At 34.2% G+C, this 26,657-nt stretch overlaps 1 protein-coding gene across 2 annotated transcripts in view; it reads left to right on the forward strand.

Annotated features, from left to right (window-relative positions):
- The window catches only part of CHD9 (chromodomain helicase DNA binding protein 9), a 76,408-nt gene that overhangs the window by 15,730 nt on the left and 34,021 nt on the right, over window positions 1-26,657 (forward strand). For both annotated transcript variants that reach the window (XM_081108550.1, XM_081108551.1), the window contains exons 4-18: window positions 3,100-3,246; window positions 4,346-4,414; window positions 4,498-4,553; window positions 5,186-5,303; window positions 6,479-6,565; window positions 6,741-6,878; window positions 7,407-7,528; window positions 10,447-10,690; window positions 15,098-15,274; window positions 16,565-16,708; window positions 16,828-17,083; window positions 18,130-18,340; window positions 20,283-20,478; window positions 22,861-23,028; window positions 23,712-23,891. In XM_081108550.1, the coding sequence (XP_080964676.1) occupies window positions 3,100-3,246; window positions 4,346-4,414; window positions 4,498-4,553; window positions 5,186-5,303; window positions 6,479-6,565; window positions 6,741-6,878; window positions 7,407-7,528; window positions 10,447-10,690; window positions 15,098-15,274; window positions 16,565-16,708; window positions 16,828-17,083; window positions 18,130-18,340; window positions 20,283-20,478; window positions 22,861-23,028; window positions 23,712-23,891 (2,313 nt within the window). The remainder of the gene's footprint in view (window positions 1-3,099; window positions 3,247-4,345; window positions 4,415-4,497; window positions 4,554-5,185; window positions 5,304-6,478; window positions 6,566-6,740; window positions 6,879-7,406; window positions 7,529-10,446; window positions 10,691-15,097; window positions 15,275-16,564; window positions 16,709-16,827; window positions 17,084-18,129; window positions 18,341-20,282; window positions 20,479-22,860; window positions 23,029-23,711; window positions 23,892-26,657) is intronic.

A 26,657-nucleotide genomic window follows, 5' to 3' on the forward strand; every position in this document is an offset into this window, starting at 1 on the left:
GAATAGGTGGATATTTAAAATAACCTTGTGAAGTTAACAAATATATAGTGAAGGTCATAATAATTCAGGCCACCCTCTGCTCTCTAATAATTAAAGTATAACTATAGGCCGTAGGGGTGGTGGCAGTTGTTGAATTATGGGGCCAGAAAGCCCCTGAATGGCCTTTCTTCTTCCTTATGCAGCTTCTTATCCAATGGGAGAGTAGTGGCTCAAGGCTCCTGGGCTGCTGCAAGAGTTGAGGTAAGGGCAGTGACTGAAGCTCCTAATATTACATGGCCTGGCTTTTTCTTCATATGTTATCTTTAACTTAGGTAAACTTATAATTAACTTAGTCAACATGAGAAAATTTACTTTAATTTTTACTAGAATAATGCTGGCCATTTTTCCATTATGTAATTACCAAGCATTGAAATGGTAGAATAGGTTTACATACACATTTCTTCCATACCTTTCACTATAGTGTTAGTTTGCTTTGATACGTGTTACTTTAACACACACATAAAAAAATTAAGTGGGAAAGGAAGGAAATATTTTCTAATAAACACTTACAAATCTATATTATTGACATATGTAAAGGTATCATTATATAAATGATGGAGAGGTCCATGTAGCTTTCAACCACAGTGGATTTGAAGGCTTGAAAAATAACTTAAGTTTACAGTTTGGGGTCAGGTGGAAATCTAAAAATATAAATATGATATTTAATTTAGTATCTTTAATCTCAATAGAGAGTACGTCAGTAGGCTGACTATATTTAGATTTAACTTTTTAAAAAGCCCTGAGTAGATTTTATTAGGATTATGATAGGAAACAAGTAATATGTTGTCATAATAAACTATTTATTAGTCATTTAAAAGCATAATGTCCCTGACCTCTTTTGTCAATACTAGACTGATCTGTTGTAGCCCTTAAGACATAAGAAGAAAAAAGCTTGGAAAAATATCTAAAAAAAGAATTTGTCACTTTTTCAAATTATGGTTTGAAAACCATTATGGAGGAAGAAAGCCAGAAAAATCACATTAGCAAAAAATGTAGACATCAAATTAGTATTTATATTTTAAAAGTAGTACAGATAGTGTATGACAGAGAAAGATAATTGATGAGAGTGAGACATTGTTTGGATTTGCCTAATGTGTAACTATATAACCTAGTATAATTTATGATAAAATCAGCTATAATCTTATAACTCACACAAAATCTTTTAGACTAACAAAGTCTTCATAGGATTAGAGAGCACTTGACAATAAGTGACCCTCATTCTGTCTTGGGAAGAATTACCTGAATGTGCACTTTCGTTAGTTCAAAGGATTCTTTCATGTCACTCATTTACTGTTTACTAAAGACTAAAAGTGAGGCATTTCAAAGTACTAAGAGATGCATAAGTGACTAGAAAGGAAACTAATGCTGAAAATACCTAACAGAACCTTCTAAAAGTATACTGAATTATTCTCAAACTTTGTTATTTAGAAGATTTGTGCCTAGTGAGACATAACATTGATGGTACATGTTATTGTTAGAATAATAGATGTCGCTGTTGGTTATTAATTTAAACTATTCTTGAACATTAAGAACTGTGTGATGCCCATAATAGAAATCGAAACATTCCTTTAGCCTGCTATTAAATTAGAGATCCTTAGGATTTCCCCCCGCCAGGGGATAATATTTCATATCTTTCACAACAGCATGTGGGAAAATTGGGTTTGTAGAAGTTCTTTTATAATTTTTATGTGCCACCTTCCTGTCTCTAATATTAACAAAAGAGGCACCCTGAGTTTTGAAATGTAAATGTCCTCTTGGCCAGGAGATGGTGGCCTGGAATTGTCTACTGCATTTGGCTGAGCTAAATCAACATGTTGGTTGCTCTTTCTCTAAATATAGCACTAGTCTCAGGAGAAAGAGGCAGAGGCACGTTCAAGGCCACTGCAGCCTTCTGGATGTAGATAAGTTTGTCCCTGCACTGCTCATGATCCAGCCATTTTTGCCATGGCTCTGGGAATATGAAAGACCTACCAAATTGAAGACATTGTCAAAAATCAAAAGGAAAACACATGAGTTATTTGCTGGTTAGATTTTAGGAGGAGTATCATGGGAGTTACTCAATATGCAAAAGAACATGGAATAGAAAAAGGAAGAATGGATAGATTTACCAAATATTAAGCCCTAGAACAGTTAGCTGAGATACCTCCACCCATGAGATTTTAGGGAGGTGAAAAAAAAAACTAAGTCCTTTGGGATTTTCTTGTCATTGTGAGTTTGTTTTTATAGTGGGAACACCAAATATTAGATATTTAGGGAGGTAAGTAAAGCCATGTGTATTTGATATCTAATTTAAAATTATTTAGGCTACTTAAAAATTATGTTACTACATGTAATACTTTTTTGTAGGTTTATTTCGGTTTTTATGCTAGTGATGTTCTTTATTTTTAAGGAAAGGTAATAAAATTAGTAAAACACTGGTTCCTCTTTCATTTATACATTTAATTATTTCATTAATTTACTACTTTATTTTGCATATTTCTTATCAAATATTTTATATTATTTTGTTCTGTTTTAAATGCAACTTCATTAGTTTCATGGCAAATATTATTTAGTTTCTTCTTCTAGTTTTATGTCCCTGATTAGTTATTTAATTTAATATTCATCTGATGCAATTTTTAGGTTTTGGGCAAGTCTACGAAGGTATTAGTAGTTTAAAATATGTGTTGCCCGAGGTACGAAATAGTTAAATAAATCAGATACCTTTTACTCCTCTTAATAGTTTCTAAAGAAAAGTAATAACATAATTACTAATTACTAATAAAATATATTTTGCCCAAGCTGTGACAGCTAACTAAAACAAAATCTTTTCATTCTTAACAGTCTCTAAAGAAAAGAAATAAAGGTCTTACTAATCTTTGTTATTTGAAACTTTAGGAAATAAATCTGAAGATTGTAAGCCTGTGGCAAAGGGCAAATGATAAAAAAGGAGAAATGAGGGAAAATTAATGTAGCATACAATTTTGAAAATTCAATGTACAAAACTGCCACACTGAAGTAATTATTTTAAAAGCTTTTCTTTAAAATAAGTCATATAAATATGACCCTTATGGTTCATTACAGAAAAGAAGATCAAATCGACAAATTAAAAGGAAAAAGTACGCAGAAGATGGAGAGGGGAAACAATCTGAGGAAGAGGTTAAAGGTTCTATGAAAATAAAAAAGAATTCAGCTCCTTTACCTGGGGAACAGCCTTTACAGTTATTTGTGGTAAGATACATTTAGGGTTATGATTACAAGACACTTTAAACCAACATAAATTCTTTAAAATACGTATTATGTTTTCTCCTAAAAGCTGCTCCAACTTCTCCTCCTGGATTCTTTATTGTACTTAATAGAACCTTTAATCGTTCAAATTTGGGACTCATGCACCTCCCAAATATATAATCTTTTTTTATTTTATTTTTTATTTTTATTGAATTCAGAGAGGACAGGAGAGGGAGAGATAGAAACATCAATAAAGAGAGAGAATCATTGATTGGCTGCGTCTTGCATGCCCCCTACTGGGGATCGAGGCCACAACGCTGGCATGTGCCCAACTGGAATGGAACCTGGGACTCTTCAGTCTGCAGGCTGACGCGCTATCCACCGAGCCAAACCAGTTAGGACCCAAATATATATTCTTGAAACTTCTCTAAACTCTTGTCTTTTCTGAAGACTATTTCTAAGTTAGAAGCCTGGTTATAGTACATTTCTACTGAAAATTCTAGCAGTTTCCCAGTCTTAAAAAAATAACTTCCTTCTCAACACAGCATGTGAAATGCTTTGTATGGCTGTTTTGGCCTTACCTTTTGCCACTTCTTTAAAAGCAGTCTATCCACTGGATGTATGAACACAGTGCCCAAAGACTCTGTTTGACATCTCTGTGATTGCATATGGATTTTCCTTTCGGTTTAATTTTTTAATCTCTGCTCTGGATTGTGAGCAACCACGATCTGCTAGCTCACTGATCTGGCACCGTGGGCAAGTACTCACCTTCTCTCTGCCCGAGTTTCCCAACCTGTAAAGCAGAGATGATAATAGTGTCTACCTCACAGTGTAGTTGCAAGAATTAAATTAATATATGCAGAGTGCTCAAAATAATGCCTATTACAGAAAAAAAGCATAATATGTTCACTTTGATATTATAGATGAGGTTGAGGACAGTAACAACAACGATTCACTTTTCTGTTTTTTCAGTTCTAATACTTGATGCCTGGCACAGGTGTTGCATATATATTTGTTGAACTTTCATATTTTCATAAACATACAAGGTAAAACCTAAAGGAATTTGCAGAATGTGCAATTATATTTTTCATCCTTTCTACAGGAAAATCCAAGTGAAGAAGATGCAGCAATTGTGGACAAAATATTATCTTCGAGAATTGTGAAAAAGGAAGTAAGTGATGGCACATTACATTTTATACTTTATATTCAGTGGTCTGGTAATAAAAGTTATAATTACTGATTTTATTTTCTTAGATATCACCTGGAGTGATGATTGATACAGAAGAATTTTTTGTAAAATACAAGAATTAGTAAGTATTTCAGTTAGAAAAATAATGGAAAGATGTTGATTAATATATTTAACTATATTAAGTTCAATTTATTTTATCTGCATGTTAAATGTTTTATTATTTATTATTTCATGAAGTTGAACATCATTAAAAATGAGAAGACAACCTTTCTTGTTAAGATTGAATTTTTTTCCGAATATCAAAACGCAGGAATCTATAAAATACACTTTTACAAATTATAGAACATTATTTATTATATTTGTATTTTTTAACTTTTCAAAATTTTATTCAGCTTTTTCTATACTTTGGTGAAAGAAAATGATTTAAATAAGGTTACATTAACTTCAAAACAAATTAGCTTTCTGATCATGCCAAAACTTTTACAATGAAGAAATAAACAATAAATCATATCTTGTTACCCTATGATGTAATGTACCATTCTGTTAATTAGCAAATTGCAAACCTTAGACTACAATCTTTTTAGGATATTGTGATCTCATGGTTCTTGACATTAAATGAAATGAATGAACTACCTATTTGAAAAGTGGAAGATAATATTTTGCATTGAATACTATGATTAAAAATAAGTTTAAAACAAAACAAAGCAAGGTTTTCTATATTGTTCTAATATGTTGCTTTTATAAATATTGTAGCTCCTATCTTCACTGTGAATGGGCCACAGAACAGCAGCTTTTGAAAGATAAAAGGATCCAGCAGAAAATCAAACGATTCAAATTGAGACAAGCACAAAGAGCACATTTTTTTGCAGATGTAAGAAAAAATAAATAAATGAGACTATTATGTGTTGAACTCTGAACATGTAGTATTTTTAATCAAAATTTTAAGTATTATTCATATTATTTCTTAGGTCTTAAACTTTGATGTTGACTACAAATGCTATCTATATGTACTATTTTTCTTTTCCCAAATTTAGCTTGGAAACTATTTGAAGCAGGAACACTGATAATTCAGAATATAAATACATCCTGTATTGTTAAATTAGCATGTATTTCAATACTTAGAGTTGAAAGTGAGTGTGTTAACATTTCAGAATTTAACAAGTTAGTCATGTAATGGAACTGGTGTTATAGCAAATAAGTGGAAAATAAGATTTTTCCTGAAATATATTTCATATATTTTATACCAGCTTTTTATGTGTGAACAGATAATTGGAAAAATTCACTTACCTTTCTAGGCTTTACTAAATAGTCTAATGTCCTTTCCTGCTCTAAATTATTTTTCTTTTAATAGACTTTTTTTCAGAACAGTTTTAAATTCATCTAATTTTTTTAGGCCCTCCAAGTAGCTCAGATGTTCATACCACTATGCCAAGGCAGGACACATACAAGAAGCATTCAATGAACGCATAAATAAGTGGAACAACAAATCCATGTTTCTCTCTCTCTCTCTTTCTCTCTCAGATCAAGAAATAAATTTAAAACTTTTTAATTTGAAATTTTTTTTGACTTTATTTTGAGCAATGAAAATGAAGTTGCAAAAATTATACAATGAATTCCCACATATACTTAAAAAATATTTTTATTGATTTCAGAGAAGAAGGGTGGGAGGAGAGAGAGAGATGAATGATGAGGTTCACTGATTGGCTGCCTCCTACACGCTCTCCACAGGGGTGGTCTTAACTGTTGGAGCTGAGGAAAGTGGCAAAAAGAGGTAACAGAAGTTGCTTTAAGGGAATTTTTAAGGAAGTTTTCTGGAGTAACTTCCTAGTCTGGAATACCTTTATTTATTAATGCTATTTGGTTAGTTTTATGATATAGAGTATGATGATTCATAATATAGACAAATTTTCCAGATATCTGTTGGAAATTAAAATGGAAGTATTCCAGTAATTGGGAATTTAATTGAAATCAAACTTATGTGTTTGTTTTATAAAAAACTTATGTGTTTTTATCCCCCCAAAAAACATTGTTACTTTTAAATTTTAGATGGAAGAAGAACCATTTAACCCAGACTACGTTGAAGTAGACAGAGTGTTAGAAGTCTCTTTTTGTGAGGATAAAGATACTGGTGAGGTAAATATTTGGCAAAAAGTTTTTTAACTAAGTAAAAAGTCCTAAAACTTTTCAGTGTTAAAGTTAACCATTTAAAAACACAAAAAATGTTTCATCAGTTTTTATTGATGTTGGTTAATATATTAAGCTATTTATTCTTTTTCAAAATGGTAAAATAGAAAAATGTTTCTTCCAGCCCGTCATTTACTACTTAGTAAAGTGGTGCTCATTACCATATGAAGATAGCACCTGGGAACTAAAAGAAGATGTAGATCTTGCAAAAATAGTAGAGTTTGAACAATTGCAATCTTCAAGACCTGACACAAGACATTTGGTAAGAACATACATTACACAACTTAGTATTATTCATAAACTCTTAGCACATCTTTATTTAGGTGGTTTAATGTTATCTTTGAATTTTTAATTTAGTCTTGGGTATACAATTAATACTGTATTTAAAAATGCTACATAGTACTACATATGTATGTTAATTTAGTTACTCTTCCATTAGTGGATATTTGAGTGTTTGCTATTATAAACAGTGCTACATTGAACAGTGAGCTCCTGTACAAGTTCATGTAAGACAAACCAAAATTGTAATTCTTTGGCCAGAGCAAATGTGTATCTAACATTTTGGTGAGTATTTCCTTCCGCAGTTCTCTCTTGAAGAATTTTGACTGTGTCTACCTCATCTGTGAATTTTAAATCTTCATACTAATCTTTCTCTCAGGTCATTTATAAAAATATTATGAATACCAGTTTCAGCTCTAAGTGGAGTTATTGATTTTCTACTATTGTCTATGAGATGTAGGGAAATGAAAAAATCTGAGATATATCATTCATTCTTTGTTTTTCCACTCAGGAACGTCCTCCCTCTAATATTTGGAAAAAAATAGATCAATCCAGGGACTATAAAAATGGTAATCAACTCAGGGAATATCAACTGGAAGGACTCAACTGGCTTTTGTTCAATTGGTACAATAGGTATGTAGTATATCTTAGCAGAAAAAATTTAAATTTTTTTATATGTGTGAAAATATGTTAAGTAAAATTGGTATTGATGTTTTATTATTATTATTATTATTATTATTATTATTGAGTCTTCATTATTGAAAGTAAAGTTACCTCAAGAAGATAATTTAGTTTATAATTTAGGATTTTGACTACAATTGCTTTCTTTAAATATATATCAATCAGAGTAGAGTACAGTTGATATGTTGATTAGTAATCAAATTTAAAATATGTTTCTTAACATAAAACATCTGTTAGGGAATGTTTTTCAACTTATTAGCCTATACTACTGTTGAAGTTGTTCAAAATGCTTTATTGAACATTATCTCACTTTTTAAATTGTGATGAAAAGATAATTACAAAGAAGTAAAAATTGTATCGTGATTGAGAGAAATGTATAATAGTGTATACAAAGGAGCAGATGAAAGCATTATTAGTAGTAACAGTATCAAAATTTGATTCAGAATTATCTTTTTGGCTTTTACTTCTCACATGATTCTTCTGAGAGGTTACACTTGGTAATGGTGAGTCATAAGACTCAGTTGATGAAGATCATGCAATGCTCTTTTCCCCCTGGTTTATATTTTCTACATATTTATCATATTCCTCAAGAGAACCTTCCAGATAAAATAGTAAAATGTTTTTTACTATTCTTCCCTTTTCCATACCCTTGCCCATGATCTAAATTGCTTGTTTTAAACACAAACCACTTCAGAGTTTTATCACAACCCTGCCCCCTTTACTCTCTGTATGTGAGTGCTTCATAGAGAAGTGTAGGGCCAGCCAGTAAGTAAACTCATTCAAATCCTCCTTTGCCACGCAAGCCTACAAATGTATCTCCATCCATGGCTATTCTTACTTCTACCTGCATGTATCAGAAGTTACCAGGTCCTGCCCCAGGACCAAGACTAATGCTACCACCTCAATTCTTGACATGCATCTCATCCAGGCTTCTCAGACCTCCCTTCACTCTTCTATTTTCAAGCCATCGCTGAAACCAGTGTCAGTCCTTCAGTCTGTGAGCCAGTTTGGGTTTAACCTATATAAAAATGCTAAAGGAAAGGATAAAACATCTCTTGGCTCTGTTTCTCCTGTTAGCTACCTTGAGTGAATTTCTAGGAAGAGGAGCTGTGCAAGCTCTTCCCATGTCTTCCTCTCCGGTTCTCCTGAAACCTGCTCTCTGGGTTTTGATTCTGTATCATCTCTGAAACTCTTTTCCAATCCACAACATACATCTCAGCCTTAATTTGCTGCCTTTGCTGCATTGGATAGTAGTTGCTGCTTTTCCTCCATTCTCACTGCCAAAAGCTTCCACATTATGACTCTCTGCTAGACCCCCAGCACCTCTGTGACTGTCCCTTTCAGTAGTTTTTGCTGGTTTTTTTTTTTATTTTTTTCATCTGTCTGCCCTTTTAGTGTTGATTTTTCTTGCCCAAAACTCTGTCTTTTTCTTCTCTTCTTCCATATTTGTTCCCCCTAAGCCATATTCTGCACCCCTCTCTGCCTTCACATATCAGTAACACTAATGATCTCACACTTACCTCTAAGTAAGGCTTGAACTTCAAATCCATATTTCTTTTTACTCCTTGCTACCTTAATGTCTCTCTCAATGAGCCTTTAAACTCAACAGATTCAAAATTAATCTTGTCATTTCCTGTTTCCTCCATACCAAATTTATTCTCCCATATTTTATATCTCAGTTAAGAATAATGCAATTCATTTAGTCACCCAAACTGAAAGAAATCTGACTGTCATTCTACACCCTGTATACTTGGTTGGTCACTAGGTCCAAATCATTCTAACTCATAATTAATGTTGGAATCAATTCTCTTCTGAGTCCCGCTTCCCTTAGTCCAAGTGCCCTCCCATTCTTTGCTGCATTATTGCAGGACTTTTTTAGTTAGCTTCCAAACTTCTAGTCATCTCATCTCTAATATCCGCAGTGGCTTTGGAGCAAACTTCAAAATAAAAACCTGACCTCATCAGGTTTTTAAATTTTTTTCAAATTATTGGAATAATGTCTAACTTTCTTTATATATGCCTCCTGCTTATCTTAATATCCGCTACCTTTACCCTTCTCTCAAAACCGCAGTTATATAACTTGTGGTCCCATAGTGGATCATGTTCTTTCCACTGTGCTCTCTGGCAAAACGCTGACCTCCCCTCTCAAAGCAGTCTTCTCGTCTCTGATGTCTTCTAGCCAGAAGTGGACATTTACTTCTCTGAGCTTTCATAATAAGCTTAATACTGACGATTCTTAACCAGTCACGTATCGTAATCAATCATCTGTGGAGTTTATTTAAAAATTATAGCTGCTTGTATTCTGTTCCATACACCTTGACTCACAGAATGTATAGGGGAGGGCCCTGGGTGTCTGGGTTTCTTTCAGGCATTGTAGGCTCTCTTAATGTACAGCCAGCGTTGAAAACCGGTGCTGTATTTGTTCTTCTGTGATAGCACATTGCATGACTACTTATTTGTTTATTTGCATGTCTGCTTCTCTAATAGATACAAGCCCCTGGAAGGCAGAGAACATGTTCTATTTCTTTTGTATCCCATCTTCTCATACTGTCCCTGAGATATAGAAGGTATTTAAAAAATGCTTCCTGAATAAAATATTTAGTCTGCCTTGCGCTTGCCATTTCACTCTTTAAAAAAAAACATCTATCGGGTGGTATCTTTATTTTGGAGCTGCAAAAATGTTTTCTCATTGCAGGGTTATAATAAAATTGTAATCTTTAACCTACTCTGCACTTCAGCAACTTTTACATTTTTATAAATGCGAGCGTTTTAACTTGATCATTGATTACTTTTATGTATTTATCTTTAAAACCGTTGTAGTATACAGAAAAACCCAATGTCTACTTGGATAATATATTTGTTTATTTCAGACGAAACTGCATTTTAGCAGATGAAATGGGTCTTGGCAAAACAATTCAATCAATTACATTCCTCTACGAAATCCTTCTGACTGGTATAAGAGGACCTTTCCTGATTATTGCTCCACTTTCTACTATTGCAAACTGGGAGAGAGAATTTCGTACGTGGACTGATATTAATGTTGTGGTTTATCATGGGAGCCTGATTAGCAGACAGATGATACAGCGGTATGAGATGTACTTCAGGGACTCACAGGTGTGTTACCGGTCATTTGGTTTATTGTTTGAATGCTCAGGTTGGAACATGATAAGCACTGCATATTCATTACATTCAAATTTAGGATGGATTTTAATTGCCTATTTAGATCTTCAGTCTCTTTATTCATCATATATTTTATAATAAGTATTAGTAGCAAAAGAGAACAATGACTAAAGTAGTTCCGTTTATGCTCTAATTTATTATGAAGAAGTATTCTTATTTATACAAATGTATAAATCTATATCTCTAATTTTTAAACTAAATAATGGTTTTACTAAATGTTTAAAATATACATTAAATTTAGAATTATAAAGGTCTCTTTGATAATCCTCCAGTGTGTTTTTTTCTTCTCATTTTAAAAATTTAAATCTTCAGTGAATACCATGAATTTAAAAGCCTATTGATGTGAAATCTCAAATAGGTTCTTTTTTTGTTCATTGGATTTTGATTTAGACATTTTTTAAAATTTGGGTTGTTGACCCTGGCCAGGTAGATCATTTGGTTTGAGTGTCATCCCAATATGCCAAGGTTTGTTGGTTTGATCTCTGGTCAGGGTACATACAAGAATTAACCAATGAATGCATAAGTAGTGGAACAACAAATCGATGTTTCTCTCTCTCTCTCTTTTTCACTCTCTACCTCCCTTCCTTTCTTTTTTCCGCTTCCCCTCTCCTCTCTCCCAAATCAAGTTTTAACAATTTTGGTTTTATATACAGTTTAAGCATACCTCTATAAGTTTTGCCCCTTTGGATTGGTTATTCTAATACTCTGGGGATTTTATGGCTTTCTTCTCCGGTCTATCTTATGGGCACATTTTCCATTTTATTTATTTTTTTGGCTACATACATAGGTCATAAAATTTAAGAGATGACATTATAAGAAAGAATTTGCTACCAGAGCCCTAACTGGTTTGGCTCAGTGGATAGAGCGTCAGCCTGCGGACTGAAGGGTCCCAGGTTCGATTCCAGTCAAGGGCATGTACCTTGGTTGCAGGCACATCCCCAGTAGGGGGTGTGCAGGAGGCAGCTGATCGATGTTTCTCTCTCATCGATGTTTCTAACTCTCTATCCCTCTCCCTTCCTCTCTGTAAAAAATCAATAAAATATATATTTTTTAAATTTCCTAGCAGAAAATTAATACTTGAAAATATAAAGTGCCAAGTTGAAGTTTTGAGTAGTAATACAACTATTTTTAGATAAAAACTTTATTAAGAAATAAGAAACAAAATGAAAAAACAACAGCACACATTTCAAATGAAATTGTACTTTTTAATTGGAATTTGGCACTCTAGCTCTACTTCAACAGCATCATGATGTTTTATTTTTCTTTCACTGATTCTTCTTTTTATAAGGATCATTATAATTTATGGCCAGATCATGTGATGTAATTTATGTTAAAATAAAGTAATATATATAACATTGTATTTTTACCTCCCAATTTTAACTGATTTTCTACTTTTTGAGGCTGAAAATTAATGAATTGATTAATTCCTTTAACCTCATTTTCCCTTCTACTTTATATTTCTATGAAATTAAGCATCTGCAAAATCCTTTATTATTCAGTTCTATGGAAAACTTACCTTTGTACCTTTGGAGCCTATGCCATTTTAGTTAGGTTATAGTTTGATTTTATTCTGTCATGTTTTATAATTCTTAATCATACATTTGTAGAATTTTAGTGCTGTATGACATCATAGAAATAAGTTCAATTGAATTTTTTTAGAGAAGGTGCAATTAACATATTTTGACTATTAGAGATTTTTAACAACGTCACAATTTTAATGTGTCATGAGTTTGGTATTAATATGATAGCCAAAGAACTGAAAGATTCTTCATGCATTATAAACGTGATTTTATGTATTGTTATATTTTTATGATAATTTTATACATTCTAGAAAAATATTAAGGGTTTTAAATTTCAAAAGATAAAGATTTCTCATGTAATGAGATAAATAGATCTTTAAATATAGAAACAACTTTTGTTACCACTTTTAAATATATTTTAGTATAAATTAATTGAATATTTAATGTCTGCTTTTTTCAAATTATTAAATAGCTTGAAATCACAGTAGTAATAAAATTAAGCTCAAATTTTCCGAATTGCCATGAGAAGAATAATCACAGACATTTATTGAGTATTTACCATGTGCCAGGCATTATGTTAAACCATTTATATATAGTATCTTACTTAATCCTTGCATTGCCAACCTTTAAATATGTAATAATATTATTGTTCCCATTTACAAATGAGCAAACTGAAGTATAAATAAGTTACTTAGTTTCCCCCCAAAGTCATAGAGCATACTGGGAATAACATACCCAGTGAATTATACTTGAGGGCCCTTACTCTTAAGCATATTTCAGGTTTTTGAGCCTTATAAATACCATAGACTTATAGTTTTACTTATTTTCTACTGGAGCTATTGTTCAACTTAATGGCCAGTGAATGTAGTCAATATGAATTCATCTAAGTTAATAGGAATTAAAATTCTGTCAGAACACATGTTTCTTAAGCCTTCATTTCTCTCTAATTCCTAAGAGTTTATAGTTTTCAATTCCACTTAAACATTATCTTCACTTGGATTCTACTCCTATAGCACCATCTGTTCCTTCAGAAGTCCCCTTTACTGGTTTCTTCTCATCTTCTCTGTCTCAACGTGAGGCAACCCACGGCTCCGTCTTCACATGCTTTTATGCCTATACTCCATCAGATTTCATTTAGCCGCACAATTTATGCCGTCTATACAACTGGAAACTTCAAAAACGATGTCACTAATTCTAACCTCTTTTCTAAATCCCAGAGTCATATCCAAATGCCTATTCAACTATTCTGCTTGGATATCGACTAGGTGTCTCAAGCATAACATATCCAAAACCATAATCCTGAATTTCCTCATTGTAGTAAATAGCAATACCAACTTCTGTGCTCAAGCTAAGAATTTTTAGAGTCAAACTTGAATCCTTTAAGTCATTGCACAACTGCCCATTGGCATATCCTATAGCTCTGTTTTCAAAACACATCTAAAATTGAGCACTTCTCATGACTTCTAATGAGTATCTCTTACCTCAATTATATCACAGCCTCTTAACTGGTCTATATAATCCTCTCCTTGGGTTGTTTTACTCTTTTTACCATGGCAGCCAAAAGCGAGTCTTTTAAAATTATGTCAAATCATGAAATTTCTTGTCTCAAAATCCTCCAGCAGCTCTTTGCTCACGATAAGAGCCAAAGCCCTTACTGCAGAATTCAAGTCCCTGTGTATCCTTATTCCCTCCACATTGGATGTCAACCACTACGGCTTTCTTGCTATTCTATTGTTTGAATACTGCCACAGTTCCTCCTGCATCAGGGCCTTCACACTTGCTACTTCCGACAAAAATGCTTTTTCCTCTAGACCTCTAGGTATCAACATGGCTTCCGCCCTCATCTTCAGGACTTTGCTCAAATGTCACTTCTCAGTAATGGCCTCTCAGGCACACTATTTTAAAAATTACAATGGTCACCTCTCACCCTCAGCCCTTATCATATTCTAACTTAGTATTTTTAGCTTATTTTTTTATTGTTGTGTTCTGTTGTTTCTTTGTTCCTTAGTGGCTATGGCCTCTATTTGAAAACTAAAATGTTAAATTCCACGGGGACAATTATATTTATGTGTTTTGTTTACTGCCATATCTCTAGCAACTAGAACAGGGTCTGGCACATAGACACTCAATAAATACTTGCTGACTAAATGACTTGGTAATTTTGATATTAACTACCTTTTTACCATCCTATGTGTGGACTCATGGATGTAAGTAATCCACATTAATACTGAAGTTTCAGTGGCTAGGTTGTGTACAGGTCTCTTCACACATGTCCTGAAATCATTATTATAACTCTTAAAAATTATAAAACATTTTTTCAAGGAATGCTTATTTGGGTGTAATTATAAATTATGTAATTGTGTTGGCATAATTTTTAACATCATTCTTAAAAACATAGCAATCTATTAACAGTTTTTTTAAAATATATTTTTATTGATTTCAGAAAGGAAGGGAGAGCGAGAGATAAATAGAAACAGCCAATGATGAAAGAAAATCATAGATAGGCTGCCTCCTGCATGCCCCCTACTGGGGATTGAGCCTGCAATCTGGGCATGTGCCCTTGACCATAATTGAACCTGGATTCCTTCAGTCTGCAGGCCAACACTTTATCCACTAAGCCAAACCAGCTAGGACTATTAACAGTTTTAATACTAAAACTCCTCATTTAAGGGAATGTCTATGAATATATGTATATAAAAATTTCAGTGGAAAATAGTTTATACCAGATGTCATTAGATGTATTTTTATGCTATGTCATGGGAATTAAAATTTATGGTCAAGATATTCTAGCAGATTACTGTATTTGATAATAAATTTCTAGGGGCGTATCATTCGAGGAGCTTACAGATTCCAAGCCATCATCACCACTTTTGAAATGATTCTTGGAGGATGTGCAGAGCTTAATGCAATTGAATGGCGATGTGTGATCATTGATGAAGCACATAGGTTAAAAAACAAAAATTGTAAACTTCTAGAAGGTCTGAAACTCATGAATCTGGTAAGTAGCATCTTTATTATGACTTAATTCAGTTTCTTGGCTACATAGCAAAAGGTCAGATAGAGTCAGAGAACTAATCCTATAAACTTACATTTTAGAGCACAGTAATATCTGATTTCTATCTGTGCTGATTTGTTGCTTTATATTAGTAAGGGAAAAAATCTCATCTGTTTCCTAAGACTTAAAATATTTTAGCTTTTTCATTCAAAATGCTTTAGAAATTAACTTCTAGAATTAAAAAAAAAAGAAACCTCTGTAGAATGTACTATTGAAAAGAAAATACTATCATAGTTTCAAGTCATAAATTTCTTTTAAAGCCCCTTATCCAACGTTATAATATTATACAGGGATAAAGTGCCTACATGACTCTACATGCTTAGTATATATAGATATTAGTTAATAAATAGGATTTTTAATAAGTTTTCTTAGTGTGTATGCTTCTTTCAAATCAAAGTGGTTTGCTTTTAAAAAATTTTTTATTTAATTAAGATCACATAATTAGTACGTGAGCACTTAAAGAAATAATATATACAGAACTGCATACAGTAAACAAAGTTCCCCATTATACTCCTCCCTCCATGCCCACTCCCACTCCTCACCCAGGATTTAAAGTTGGATGTGTATCTTTTTAGGCTATTTACTAGTACATATGCACAGATACATAAATGCATATGTACAGATGCATATACAAGTATTTAGCTAAGGAATTTAGAGGTATTGTCAAATAGAATTTTAAATAATTTGTACTATTACCATTAAAACTGTTTCCTTCCGTTACTGTTGTGTTTAATTTATAATGCATTTCCAATTTAGAATCATATTCCAAATAGTACTTCGCACTGTTGGGGTGCAGCCTTAATTATTTGAGAATCTGTTCTTTTGTTAAGGCAAATAAATGACCAGCCAAATCTCAAGAATGTGCACAGTTTTGTATACAAATTGCTATAGCAAGAATGGTTCAGTACAAAAGAAACAAATACTCTCTTTGTTCTTAAAAAACCTGTTTCATTGAGAAAAATCTAAAATGTGTTTCTTAATTGTTTAGAACTTTTCTTTTAGAGGCATGAATAAGTAAAAACAGTGTGCGAAGTGAGGTATTATGAGAATGATAGAGTTTTTAAAAAGTGATTGAGAAGTTAATTAATGGAGATTTATAAGTAGAGATGTATTTTGATAATGTTAGTCAAAAAAAATTTGCTTTTCAATCACTGAATATTTGATAACCTATGTCAACTTTTATATAATTTTTGTATTGTGGTAGTTGATGTGAATTATTCTTGTTTTATATAGGAACACAAGGTGCTTTTGACAGGCACACCTCTCCAAAACACAGTTGAAGAACTATTCAGTCTTCTTCACTTTCTAGAACCTTTAAGGTTTCCTTCTGAACCAACATTTATGCAAGAATTTGGGGATCTGAAAACAGAGGAACAGGTAAACGTTTGGTCTTTGTGAATAAGTACATCAGATCTTTTATCATTGCAGTTAGGTGTGCATATGTGTAATTGACTGTACACATATGTTTTATATCTTGTCTTCTTTTTTTTATGCAGGTGCAGAAACTTCAGGCTATACTGAAACCGATGATGTTGAGACGATTGAAGGAAGATGTGGAGAAGAAGTTGGCACCAAAAGAAGAAACCATCATTGAAGTGGAACTTACTAACATTCAAAAGAAATACTACCGGGCTATTTTGGAGAAGAACTTTTCATTTTTATCCAAAGGAGCAGGACAGACTAATGTACCTAACTTGGTCAATACCATGATGGAGCTCAGGAAGTGCTGTAACCATCCATATCTTATCAAAGGTAGCTAAAAAGAATGACACACAAGTCCTTGTTTCTTCCAAGAAATGCTCGTGAATAAAAACAGCGTGCTGCAGCTGTCCTGACAGATACAAGAAAAGACATTGATCCTGTAATTGCACTCTGTGGGATTATGGGTGGTTCAGAATCAGGGTCCCATGTTACCACGTCAGATTCTAATAGCAGATCTTGTGTTCAGTTTCACGTGGACTGGAATTTCTCCTTCAATTTAATCATTCTCAGGCACAAACACAGCAACACCCATCTTGGCCTCCACATTTATATTTTTTTCTGGTATCTTTCCAGTCCAGGTAATGTGTAAATTTTGGTGCTCTCATGTTACTTTTCAAGGTCTTGCATATTATCTGTACAAGGTTTGGGTCTTTACACTTGCAGTACTTCTGGGAATATACTCCCTATCTTTCTTTATCCAAGACAAGTCATTTCTTAGCCTACTAAGGAACTCACTCGCAATCCCCATACTCGATTGATGATTACACAGGCTGAGGGAAGGCAGTGAGCCTTTAATGCAGATACAGACTCTCTGGAGAAAGTATTCATCAATGACCTATACTTTTCCTTGTTTCTTTATTTTGATGGCCATCAGAATCCCATAGATATAACCAGATTAATCTGATTACCTTTCAGTGGTGGATCCCTGCTACATTGGTGTTTAACTATTAGAAGTGTGTTTGAAAAGATGTGATTTTCACCTAGGTCAGGACTACATTTTCATTAATTCTTTCCCTATTTCACATTATTAAGCATAATGAGCATAAATTTATATAAGACATTTTGCCAGGTGTCCGGGGAGATAAAAAGACTTCATAAATTGTCCGTATCCTCAATACAATTTTAGTCCTGTGTGGGTCGGGGATTTAGCTACAAACAAATAATTCTAATAAATGTACTGGTAATTCACCTCCCATCCAAGAAGTCTTAGTGTGTGACAGAAACACAGAGGAGCACTGATTCAGATTTTTGTAACAATGAAAGCAATTGGGTCTTACCTTCATTTGTGCATTGATGCTCTCATATTTCTCTAACAGGTGCTGAGGAGAAAATACTTGGAGAATTTAGAGATACATATAATCCAGCTGCTTCTGATTTTCATCTCCAAGCAATGATCCAGTCTGCTGGTAAACTGGTCCTTATTGATAAATTGCTTCCCAAAATGAAAGCAGGAGGTCATAAAGTGCTCATCTTCTCTCAGATGGTACGCTGCCTCGACATCCTGGAGGACTATCTTATACATAAAAGGTAAAGCATAGAATTATCCTCTGAATTATTTTATGAATTATGCTGAATATATATGTCATTAAGATTTTTTCAGCACTGTACTATAACCCACCTTTACTCACATCTAGATAATATATCTATTCCTATGAGTACAGATTGCTTAGGGTTATGTATCAGGTGTTTTCCTAACCTATTTATTTGTAATAGTAGGCAGAGCTAAGGAGACTAAGAAAACTTTGCAAACTGACAGGTATTTGTCAACCTAGGAATGGGTTTACTAGTATACATTTTATTTAATTTGTAAAATTTGCAGTAATGACATTTCAAACAGACTTGTAACTGTCTTCAGAATGGGGGAAAAATGACTCAAGCTCCTTTTCCAAACTCTTTAATTGTTAGAATTAGAGCCTGAACTTGCTGCACTTTGACTTCTATCATACAAGTCTAAACTTTGTTCGTGCTTTAATCTTTTCTGATTTGTTTAATGTGGGGTTTTGTTTTGTGTTCTGTTTGTTTGTTTGTTTTTTTGGTGTCTGACAGTTAGTCTTAAATATTGACTAGGCACTACCTAATTATATAGGACTAGAGGCCTGGTGCACAAAATTCATTCACTCAAGGGGGGGGGGGACTCCTCAGCCCAGCCTGCACCCTCTCGCAGTCCAGGAGCCCTCAGGGGATGTCTGACTGATGGCTTAGGCCCCCTCCCCACCTAAGCTGTCAGTTGGACATCCTTAGCACTGCAGTGGAGGTGGGAGAGGCTCCCGCCACCACCGCTGCACTCACTAGCCGTGAGCCCAGTTTCTGTCTGAGTGGTGCTCCCGCTGTGGGAGCGCAGTGACCACCAGGGGGCAGCTCCTACATTGAGCGTCTACCTCTTGGTTGTCAGTGCACATCATAGCAACTGGTCGTTCTGCAGTTCGGTCAATTTGCATTTTGGCCTTTTATTATATGGAATATCAGTGCATTGGTGGTCTAATCAGGTATCAGCATCTATATATGTAAAAGCCTAAGTGACCGAACGACTGGTTGACCAGTCGCTATGACACACACTGACCACCAGCGGGCAGATGCTCAACACAGGAGCTGCCCACCGGTGGTCAGTGCGCTCCCACAGCCAGCCTCCCGCGGTCCCTACCCCCCGGCCAGCCGAACATCCTGAGGCCACTCTCCCCAGCCGGCTGGCCCTGATGACCCTGATCTGAACCTCCCACCAGCTGCCCCAATTGGGGCCAGCTGGCCAACCTCCCGTGGCCCCTCTCCCCAGCTGACCAACCACCCTTGGCCCCTCCTCCCCTACCAGCCCTGCCCCTGATCGCCCCCCCTACCCACTCCAATCTTGCACGAAATTTGTGCAAGAGTAGGCTTTCCTTCCCCAGGCTGCCTGCACCAGCTTCCCTCTGGCACCTGGGACCTGGGCTTCCCTTGCAGCCCCAGCTTTGTCTGGAAAGTCATCCGGAAGGATGTCTGGTCTAATTAGCATATTATGCTTTTATTATTATAGATGAAGGATAAAGGAAGTTAAAAGTCAATAGCTTGTAAATACTGCCTATGAGAAAACAGCATTCTAGGTTGTGCTTGCTAGATGTATAGTATAGAGACTAACATGATTGACACAGAGAAATGTCTGTAGGCTTCTTCTATAAAGTTATATGAAAGTATTTGCTTCGTATACAAAAAAGTCATTTATTATAATGAGATCAGCAAAGTAGGCTTCATGGACTATTTTTCCATTCCAGCTTCTAAAAATGATATTCATTATAATAGTATGTTACCTATAAATCAGGAAAGCAGATATTTTTCTATCTTTATATTACTTTGTATTTCATTCTTAGTTTCAATACAGAGAATGTAAAACTCCAACTAGGGTAATAATTGCTTGTTAAGTTGCAGGAAAACAGACTTGACATGTGTCTTCATTTTCATTATATCCCTCTATTTAAATTTATTGCCTTTCATTTGATAGATATTTATATGAGCGAATTGATGGCAGAGTTAGAGGAAATCTTCGACAAGCTGCTATAGATCGATTTAGTAAGCCTGACTCAGATCGATTTGTTTTCCTGCTGTGTACCCGAGCTGGTGGGCTGGGCATCAACTTAACTGCTGCTGATACATGTATAATTTTTGACTCTGATTGGAATCCTCAAAATGACCTTCAGGTAAATAAATTCTTCTCCTAAGAGAATTAAATTTATTTAAAATGTTTTCTAGCTATTATACTTTTATCTAGACAAGCTAACATGTATGTTTCCATAAGTAATATTCATGCTAAATTAAAAAGATTATTTAAGCCGAAACCGGTTTGGCTCAGTGGATAGAGCGTCGGCCTGCGGACTGAAGGGTCCCGGGTTCGATTCCGGTCAAGGGCATGTACCTGGGTTGCGGGCATATCCCCAGTAGGAGATGTGCAGGAGGCAGCTGATCGATGTTTCTCTCTCATCGATGTTTCTAACTCTCTATCTCTCTCCCTTCCTCTCTGTAAAAAATCAATAAAATATATTAAAAAAAAAAAAGATTATTTAATTTAAATTTAATGACAATAAAATATACTACATATCTTACTTCTTAAAAGCTTTTCCTACTTGAATAGAGTATTTAATTGTTTGAAATATGTAAATTGAAAGACACCTAAGATTTTACAATAACATTTATAACAAAATGTTCACAATTTTATTTTCTTAAAAATAAATACTTGCTTATCCTAATTTCAACTTCTCAGTCATTATGTAATAAAGTATGTTTTTATGAAATATTATAGAAAATTAAAGTATTCATATAAGTTTAAGACTGCTTGGATTTTGTAGAAACAGGAATATCAGTTAGAGTGATGAAAGGGTCAAAGGTTGCAGTGATAACCTATCTAGGAAAGATGGCAAGATAAACTATAAGAAAAATTACTTTTATTGTCCTTGATAGTCAATTGTGTTGTAATTAATATTACTTTAAATATAAACATCAAATAAAAGTAAATTGTTACAAAAAGTTATACCTGGCTCAATAAAAAGTATCGTTTGAACCTCTCATTTGTGTGACTTTATGTAATCTAGTTCCAAATATTGAAGGTTTATCCAAAATTAATAGATTAAATCAGGGATAAACTATAGAAAGTCAATTAGTAAATATTTTAGGTATTGTGGGCCACATAAAGTAAGTCTATGTCCCACATTTTGTGTTTATTTGTTTTTAACATCACTTTAAAAATGTAAAACTTATTCTTAGAAGCAGGCCAGATATGGGTAACAACCTATAGTTTTCCAGTCCCTAGGTTAAACCCATATCATAATAATTTGCCTTTGGAATGCTTATTTATACTTAAAACTGACCACAGTTCATGTGATGTTCTCCAAGTTAATCTAAAATAAAATAATCAAATTGTGTTTGAGAACCGGGAAAACTTTCCAATTCCTAAGTTCTCCCTCTCACTTGGTTTTTCCTACTTACTTACTTCTAATGTGGATCTATTATAGACTTATAAAAAAAATTGACCTTTTATACTTTTCGCTAGACCTGGAGCAAAGTTGTTCATTCGCAGTTTTGACTTCCTGTGGGCACAAAGTATATATGGATAGACTAAACAAAAGATGTTTACAAAGGGTATAGCATCAGTGCCACCTAAAAATTGTAAAGCCATGCCCTAACCACTTTGGCTCAGTGGATAGAGCGTCAGCCTGCAGACTCAGGGGTCCCAGGTTTGATTCCAGTCAAGGGCATGTACCTTGGTTGCGGGCACATCCCTAGTAGGGAGTGTGCAGGAAGCAGCTGATCAATGTTTCTCTCTCATCGATGTTTCTAACTCTCTATCCCTCTCGCTTCCTCTCTATTAAAAATCAATAAAATATATTTAAAAAAATTGTAAAGCCACAGTTTATATTTTAATTTTCGGAATAATAATTTGGGAGAAAGACCATTGGTACTATAGAAACTTTAGAGTCAAAATTTATCAGTAAATTTTAAGTATAGCAAGAACTAAAGGTAAAACTTTCAATATTTCTACACAGATAATTAGTTCTCTTTGTTTAAATAAGATTTAGTTTTCCATAGTTACTCACCTTAGTTTCTTGTACCTTAGTTATCCAGTTTAACTAAAATATGCTGAAAAGATTGTTGATCGATTTAAAGGTTGAGTTGCCAACAGCCAAAAAAAAAATTCATAGAGTTGACGTTACTGTCTAAAATTATATTGATGACACCCTCTTTTAAAAACAATAATTCTTCAATGATTTATATTCTCTGAAATATAAGATTAAATTTATCTTGTCGCTGATTTCGTATTTTAGTAAGCTCTACCTTCATTATTAGAAAATGCTTATAACTAATTCAGTAGCAAAAGGGTCTAAAAATTCTTACATACTTTTATATTCCATCAAGATATTTTACTCTTAAATGCCTTTTATGTGCTGTCTTTTGTGCTATTTTGTAAAATAAATTGAATCTATGACTTTTCATTTTTTAAAAATTTTGTTTTATTGCTTAAAGTATTACAAAGAGTATTACATATGTCTCCTCCCACCCCCCCGCCCCCCACTTTTCATTTTTTATAGGCCCAAGCTCGTTGTCACAGAATTGGTCAGAATAAAGCAGTTAAAGTCTACCGATTAGTAACTCGTAACTCATACGAGAGGGAGATGTTTGACCGAGCCAGTCTGAAACTGGGTCTAGACAAGGCTGTGTTACAGAGCATGAGTGGAAGAGAAAGTAATGTTGGTGGTGTATGTATATTTTCTTTTTCACTTGGAGTTTTTATTTGCATTTACTTTTAACCTCAAGTAGGGTATTATTTAATTTTGATCCATACTGAGCACTAAATAGCTGATTTTATGTATGGAGGCACTTCAGAAGGGGGTGTAACATTTAGTTAATACTTTTTATCTTGTTCTCTTTGTATAGCTCCAGAGCTTGTGAATTCTAAGAATTTGTATTCAAGGTAGAAATGTTTTGTTCTGCCTTTAGAACGATTGTATCATGGTATAGAAAAATAGAATTTGTGAGATTTTCTGCAGTTTTCTATGCATAGTTTTTCAGAATTGTTTTTAGTGTTAAACTACTGGCATTGACTTAGTCTTGTAGTACATAATTTTTTTTGTCATTACCTCCATCGAGATTCTTTTCTTATATATTGTGCTTGTAACAACTATAGAATCCTGGAACTAAAATATACTTTGATAGCTCACCTGCCCCCACATGCTTTGTTTTAACTTCAGATATTTTAGGCAAATGGCAAGTCACATTTTAAAGATAGTAAAGAAGAGTCAACAAGTTTAATGTATTCTTTCAGAGAATCATCTTTTATGTACATATTTAAATATGCCCTCTGTGTTTGGCATTCTTTAGGGATACTTTCTCCCTTTAGGAACCTAAAAAAATTTTGTTACCGAAGTTATTTTCTCTTTAGATTCAACAGCTTTCCAAAAAGGAAATAGAAGATCTGCTTCGAAGAGGAGCTTATGGTGCCATTATGGAAGAAGAAGATGAAGGTTCTAAATTCTGTGAAGAGGACATTGATCAGATTTTACTACGACGTACAAAAACTATTACAATTGAGTCAGAAGGACGTGGGTCAACATTTGCTAAGGTAACAGGGAGTGCTGTTTTATATATATGCCAGTAACATTCACTACTAAAAAAATTTAAGTCTCTCTTACTTTGCTGACTATTTGCAGAGCACCTACCTAATATTTAAGTAAACTAAATTAGCTCAAAAGAAGTAGGAAATATACGTTTTTCTTTTTCTGATTTTTTAAAACATGTATTTTTTATTAATTTCAGAGAGGAAGGGAGAGGGAGAGAGAGAGAGAGAAACATCAATGATGAGAGGGAATCATTGATTGACTGCCTCTTGCATGCCCCCTATTGGGGAATCGAGCTCACAACCTGAGTATGTGCCCTTGATCAGAATCGAACCCGAGGCCCTTCAGTCCATAAGCCAATGCTCTATCCACTGAGCCAAACCGGCTAGGGCTTTTTCTGATTTTTTTTTATATCACATTTCATACGTACTTGTTTGATCCTAGTGAAATGGAATAACTAAACATATATTTAATACTAATCAGAGTAGAACATTTGAAATTTTAGAAGTAAAAGGATATATGCCAAAGTGAAAGGAAAATATACATAATAGTATATAGGAGGTTAAGTCATCTTACTGTAACTGATGATGCCGTAGTTCCCACTTATCCACGCCTTTACTCTCCAGTATCAGTCAACTGTTGTCTAGAAATATTAAAGTCCAGAAATAAACAATTCAGAACATACTTTGAGAGATAGAAATCATATAATTTTTATTACAGTATATTGTTATAATTGTTATAATTTATTAGTTATTGTTGTTAATCTCTTAATGTGTCTAATTTATAAGTGAAACTTTATCGTGGGTACGTATAGCACAGTGGTTCTCAACCGCCTTTCACAGGGGTCGCCTAAGACCATCGGAAAACACATATATAATTACATATTGTTTTTTGTGATTAATCACTATGCTTTAATTATGTTCAATTTGTAACAATGAAAATACATCCTGCATATCAGATATTTACATTACGATTCATAACAGTAGCAAAATTACAGTTGTGAAGTAGCAACGAAAATAATTTTATGGTTGGGGGTCACCACAACATGAGGAACTGTATTAAAGGGTCGCGGCATTAGGAAGTTTGAGAACCACTGGTATAGAAGAAGATATAGTATGTGTAGGTTTTAATAGCATCCACAGTTTCAGGCATCCACTGGGTGTCTTAGAACATATCTCCTGTGGATAAGGCAGGGCTTCTATAATTTAAAATATTTAAAAGAGAGAAAGGACTTCTAATTTTCTTTTAAATATTTAAGTACAATTTGGGGAGGGTAAAATAAAATTTGTGTCTTGACAGGAATTGCTAATAACTATCAATCTACTCTATTTTGAGAAAATAATTTAAAACTTTACTAACTGCCTTTGTATTCCTTTTTTTTTCCTGTCAACAAAAACATGGTAAATTTATATCTTGTATTCATCTGAAGAGGTTTTCTTGCAGTATTATCTCCCGCCTGCACTGATTCATACATGTTTTTCCTTTCCACTTCCTTTCTACCCACATTTTCTTTCTTCTCCATCCCCCTCTCTGCTTTCAACCATGAAATCTTCTTTATCTTTGTGGATCACTGGTTTTGTCAGGTAGTTCAGGTGTTACACCAAGTAATGATATTATTCTTTAAATGAAATTTTTTATCTTGCATTCATTAAGCATACTAATAAAATCTTGTGTCGGGGACTTTACTCATTTGTCAGAAATACTAAAATGAAAGGATTCCAGTTGCTAAAATAATAATAATAGTAAAGGAGGAAATGGTTAATTCTGTAGAAAAAGGGAGAACAGGGAATCAGGAAAGCGTTTGCAGAGAAAATTGGAGCTAATTCTTAAAAGAAGTTTATATTTCATTATATTTCAAAAAGAGAGGAGGTCACCTAAATGAATCATATGTTGCTAAAACTACAAGGAAGACTTCAAGGAATATGATATAGGCATGCATGGATGCACAGGATGAATTGAAGTCCAAATGAGAGGGTTAGAGAGGTTGGTCTCAACTTGTGAGGGATTCACAAAAATTCCATTTGAGGAATTTGCAATTGATCATGAGGCTGTTAAAAAGCTTTTAAGTCCTGGCTGGTTTGGCTCAGGGCTAGAGCGTTAGCCTGCAGACTGAAGGTTTCTGGGTTCAATTCCAGCCAAGGGCACATACCTTGGTTGCAGGCTCAATCCCGGAGGCATGTGTGGAGACAACCAATCAATGTGTCTCTCTCCGATGAAGTTTCTGTCTCTCCCCCTCCCTTCCACTCTCTCTAAAATGGAAAAATTATCTTCTGGTGGGGTTTAACAACAATAACAAAAAAGCTTTTAAATCCCTTCAAGCAGAAAGTGGACATAATGCAATCTAGTTTAGCAGTTTAACCCTAATATCAGAGTAGTGAACAAGTTTGAAAAGAAAAAGACTACAGGCAGGGAGATCAGATAAGAGGCTTATGTAGAAAATGATGATGGGTGAGTTAGGGTAGTGGAGAACCACCTGGATCAACAAGAGTTGATGACCAGTTAAAAACAAAGGGAAGAAGCCCTAGCCAGTATGACTCAGTGGATTGAGCATCAGCCTGTGGACTGAAGGGTCCCGGGTTCGATTCGGTCAAAGGTACGTACGTATGTACCTCAGTTGCAGGCTCCCGGCCCTGGTCAGAGGCATGCGGGAGGCAACCAATTGATGTGTCTCTCTCACGCTGGAGTTTCTGTCTCCCCTCGCCCTTCCACTCTCTCTAAAAATCAATGGAAAAATTATCCTTGGGTGAAGATTAAAAAAAACCAAAACATAG

The sequence above is a fragment of the Myotis nattereri genome (assembly GCF_964212035.1).
Source record: "Myotis nattereri genome assembly, chromosome: 15".
Classification (NCBI taxonomy): Eukaryota; Metazoa; Chordata; class Mammalia; order Chiroptera; family Vespertilionidae; genus Myotis; species Myotis nattereri.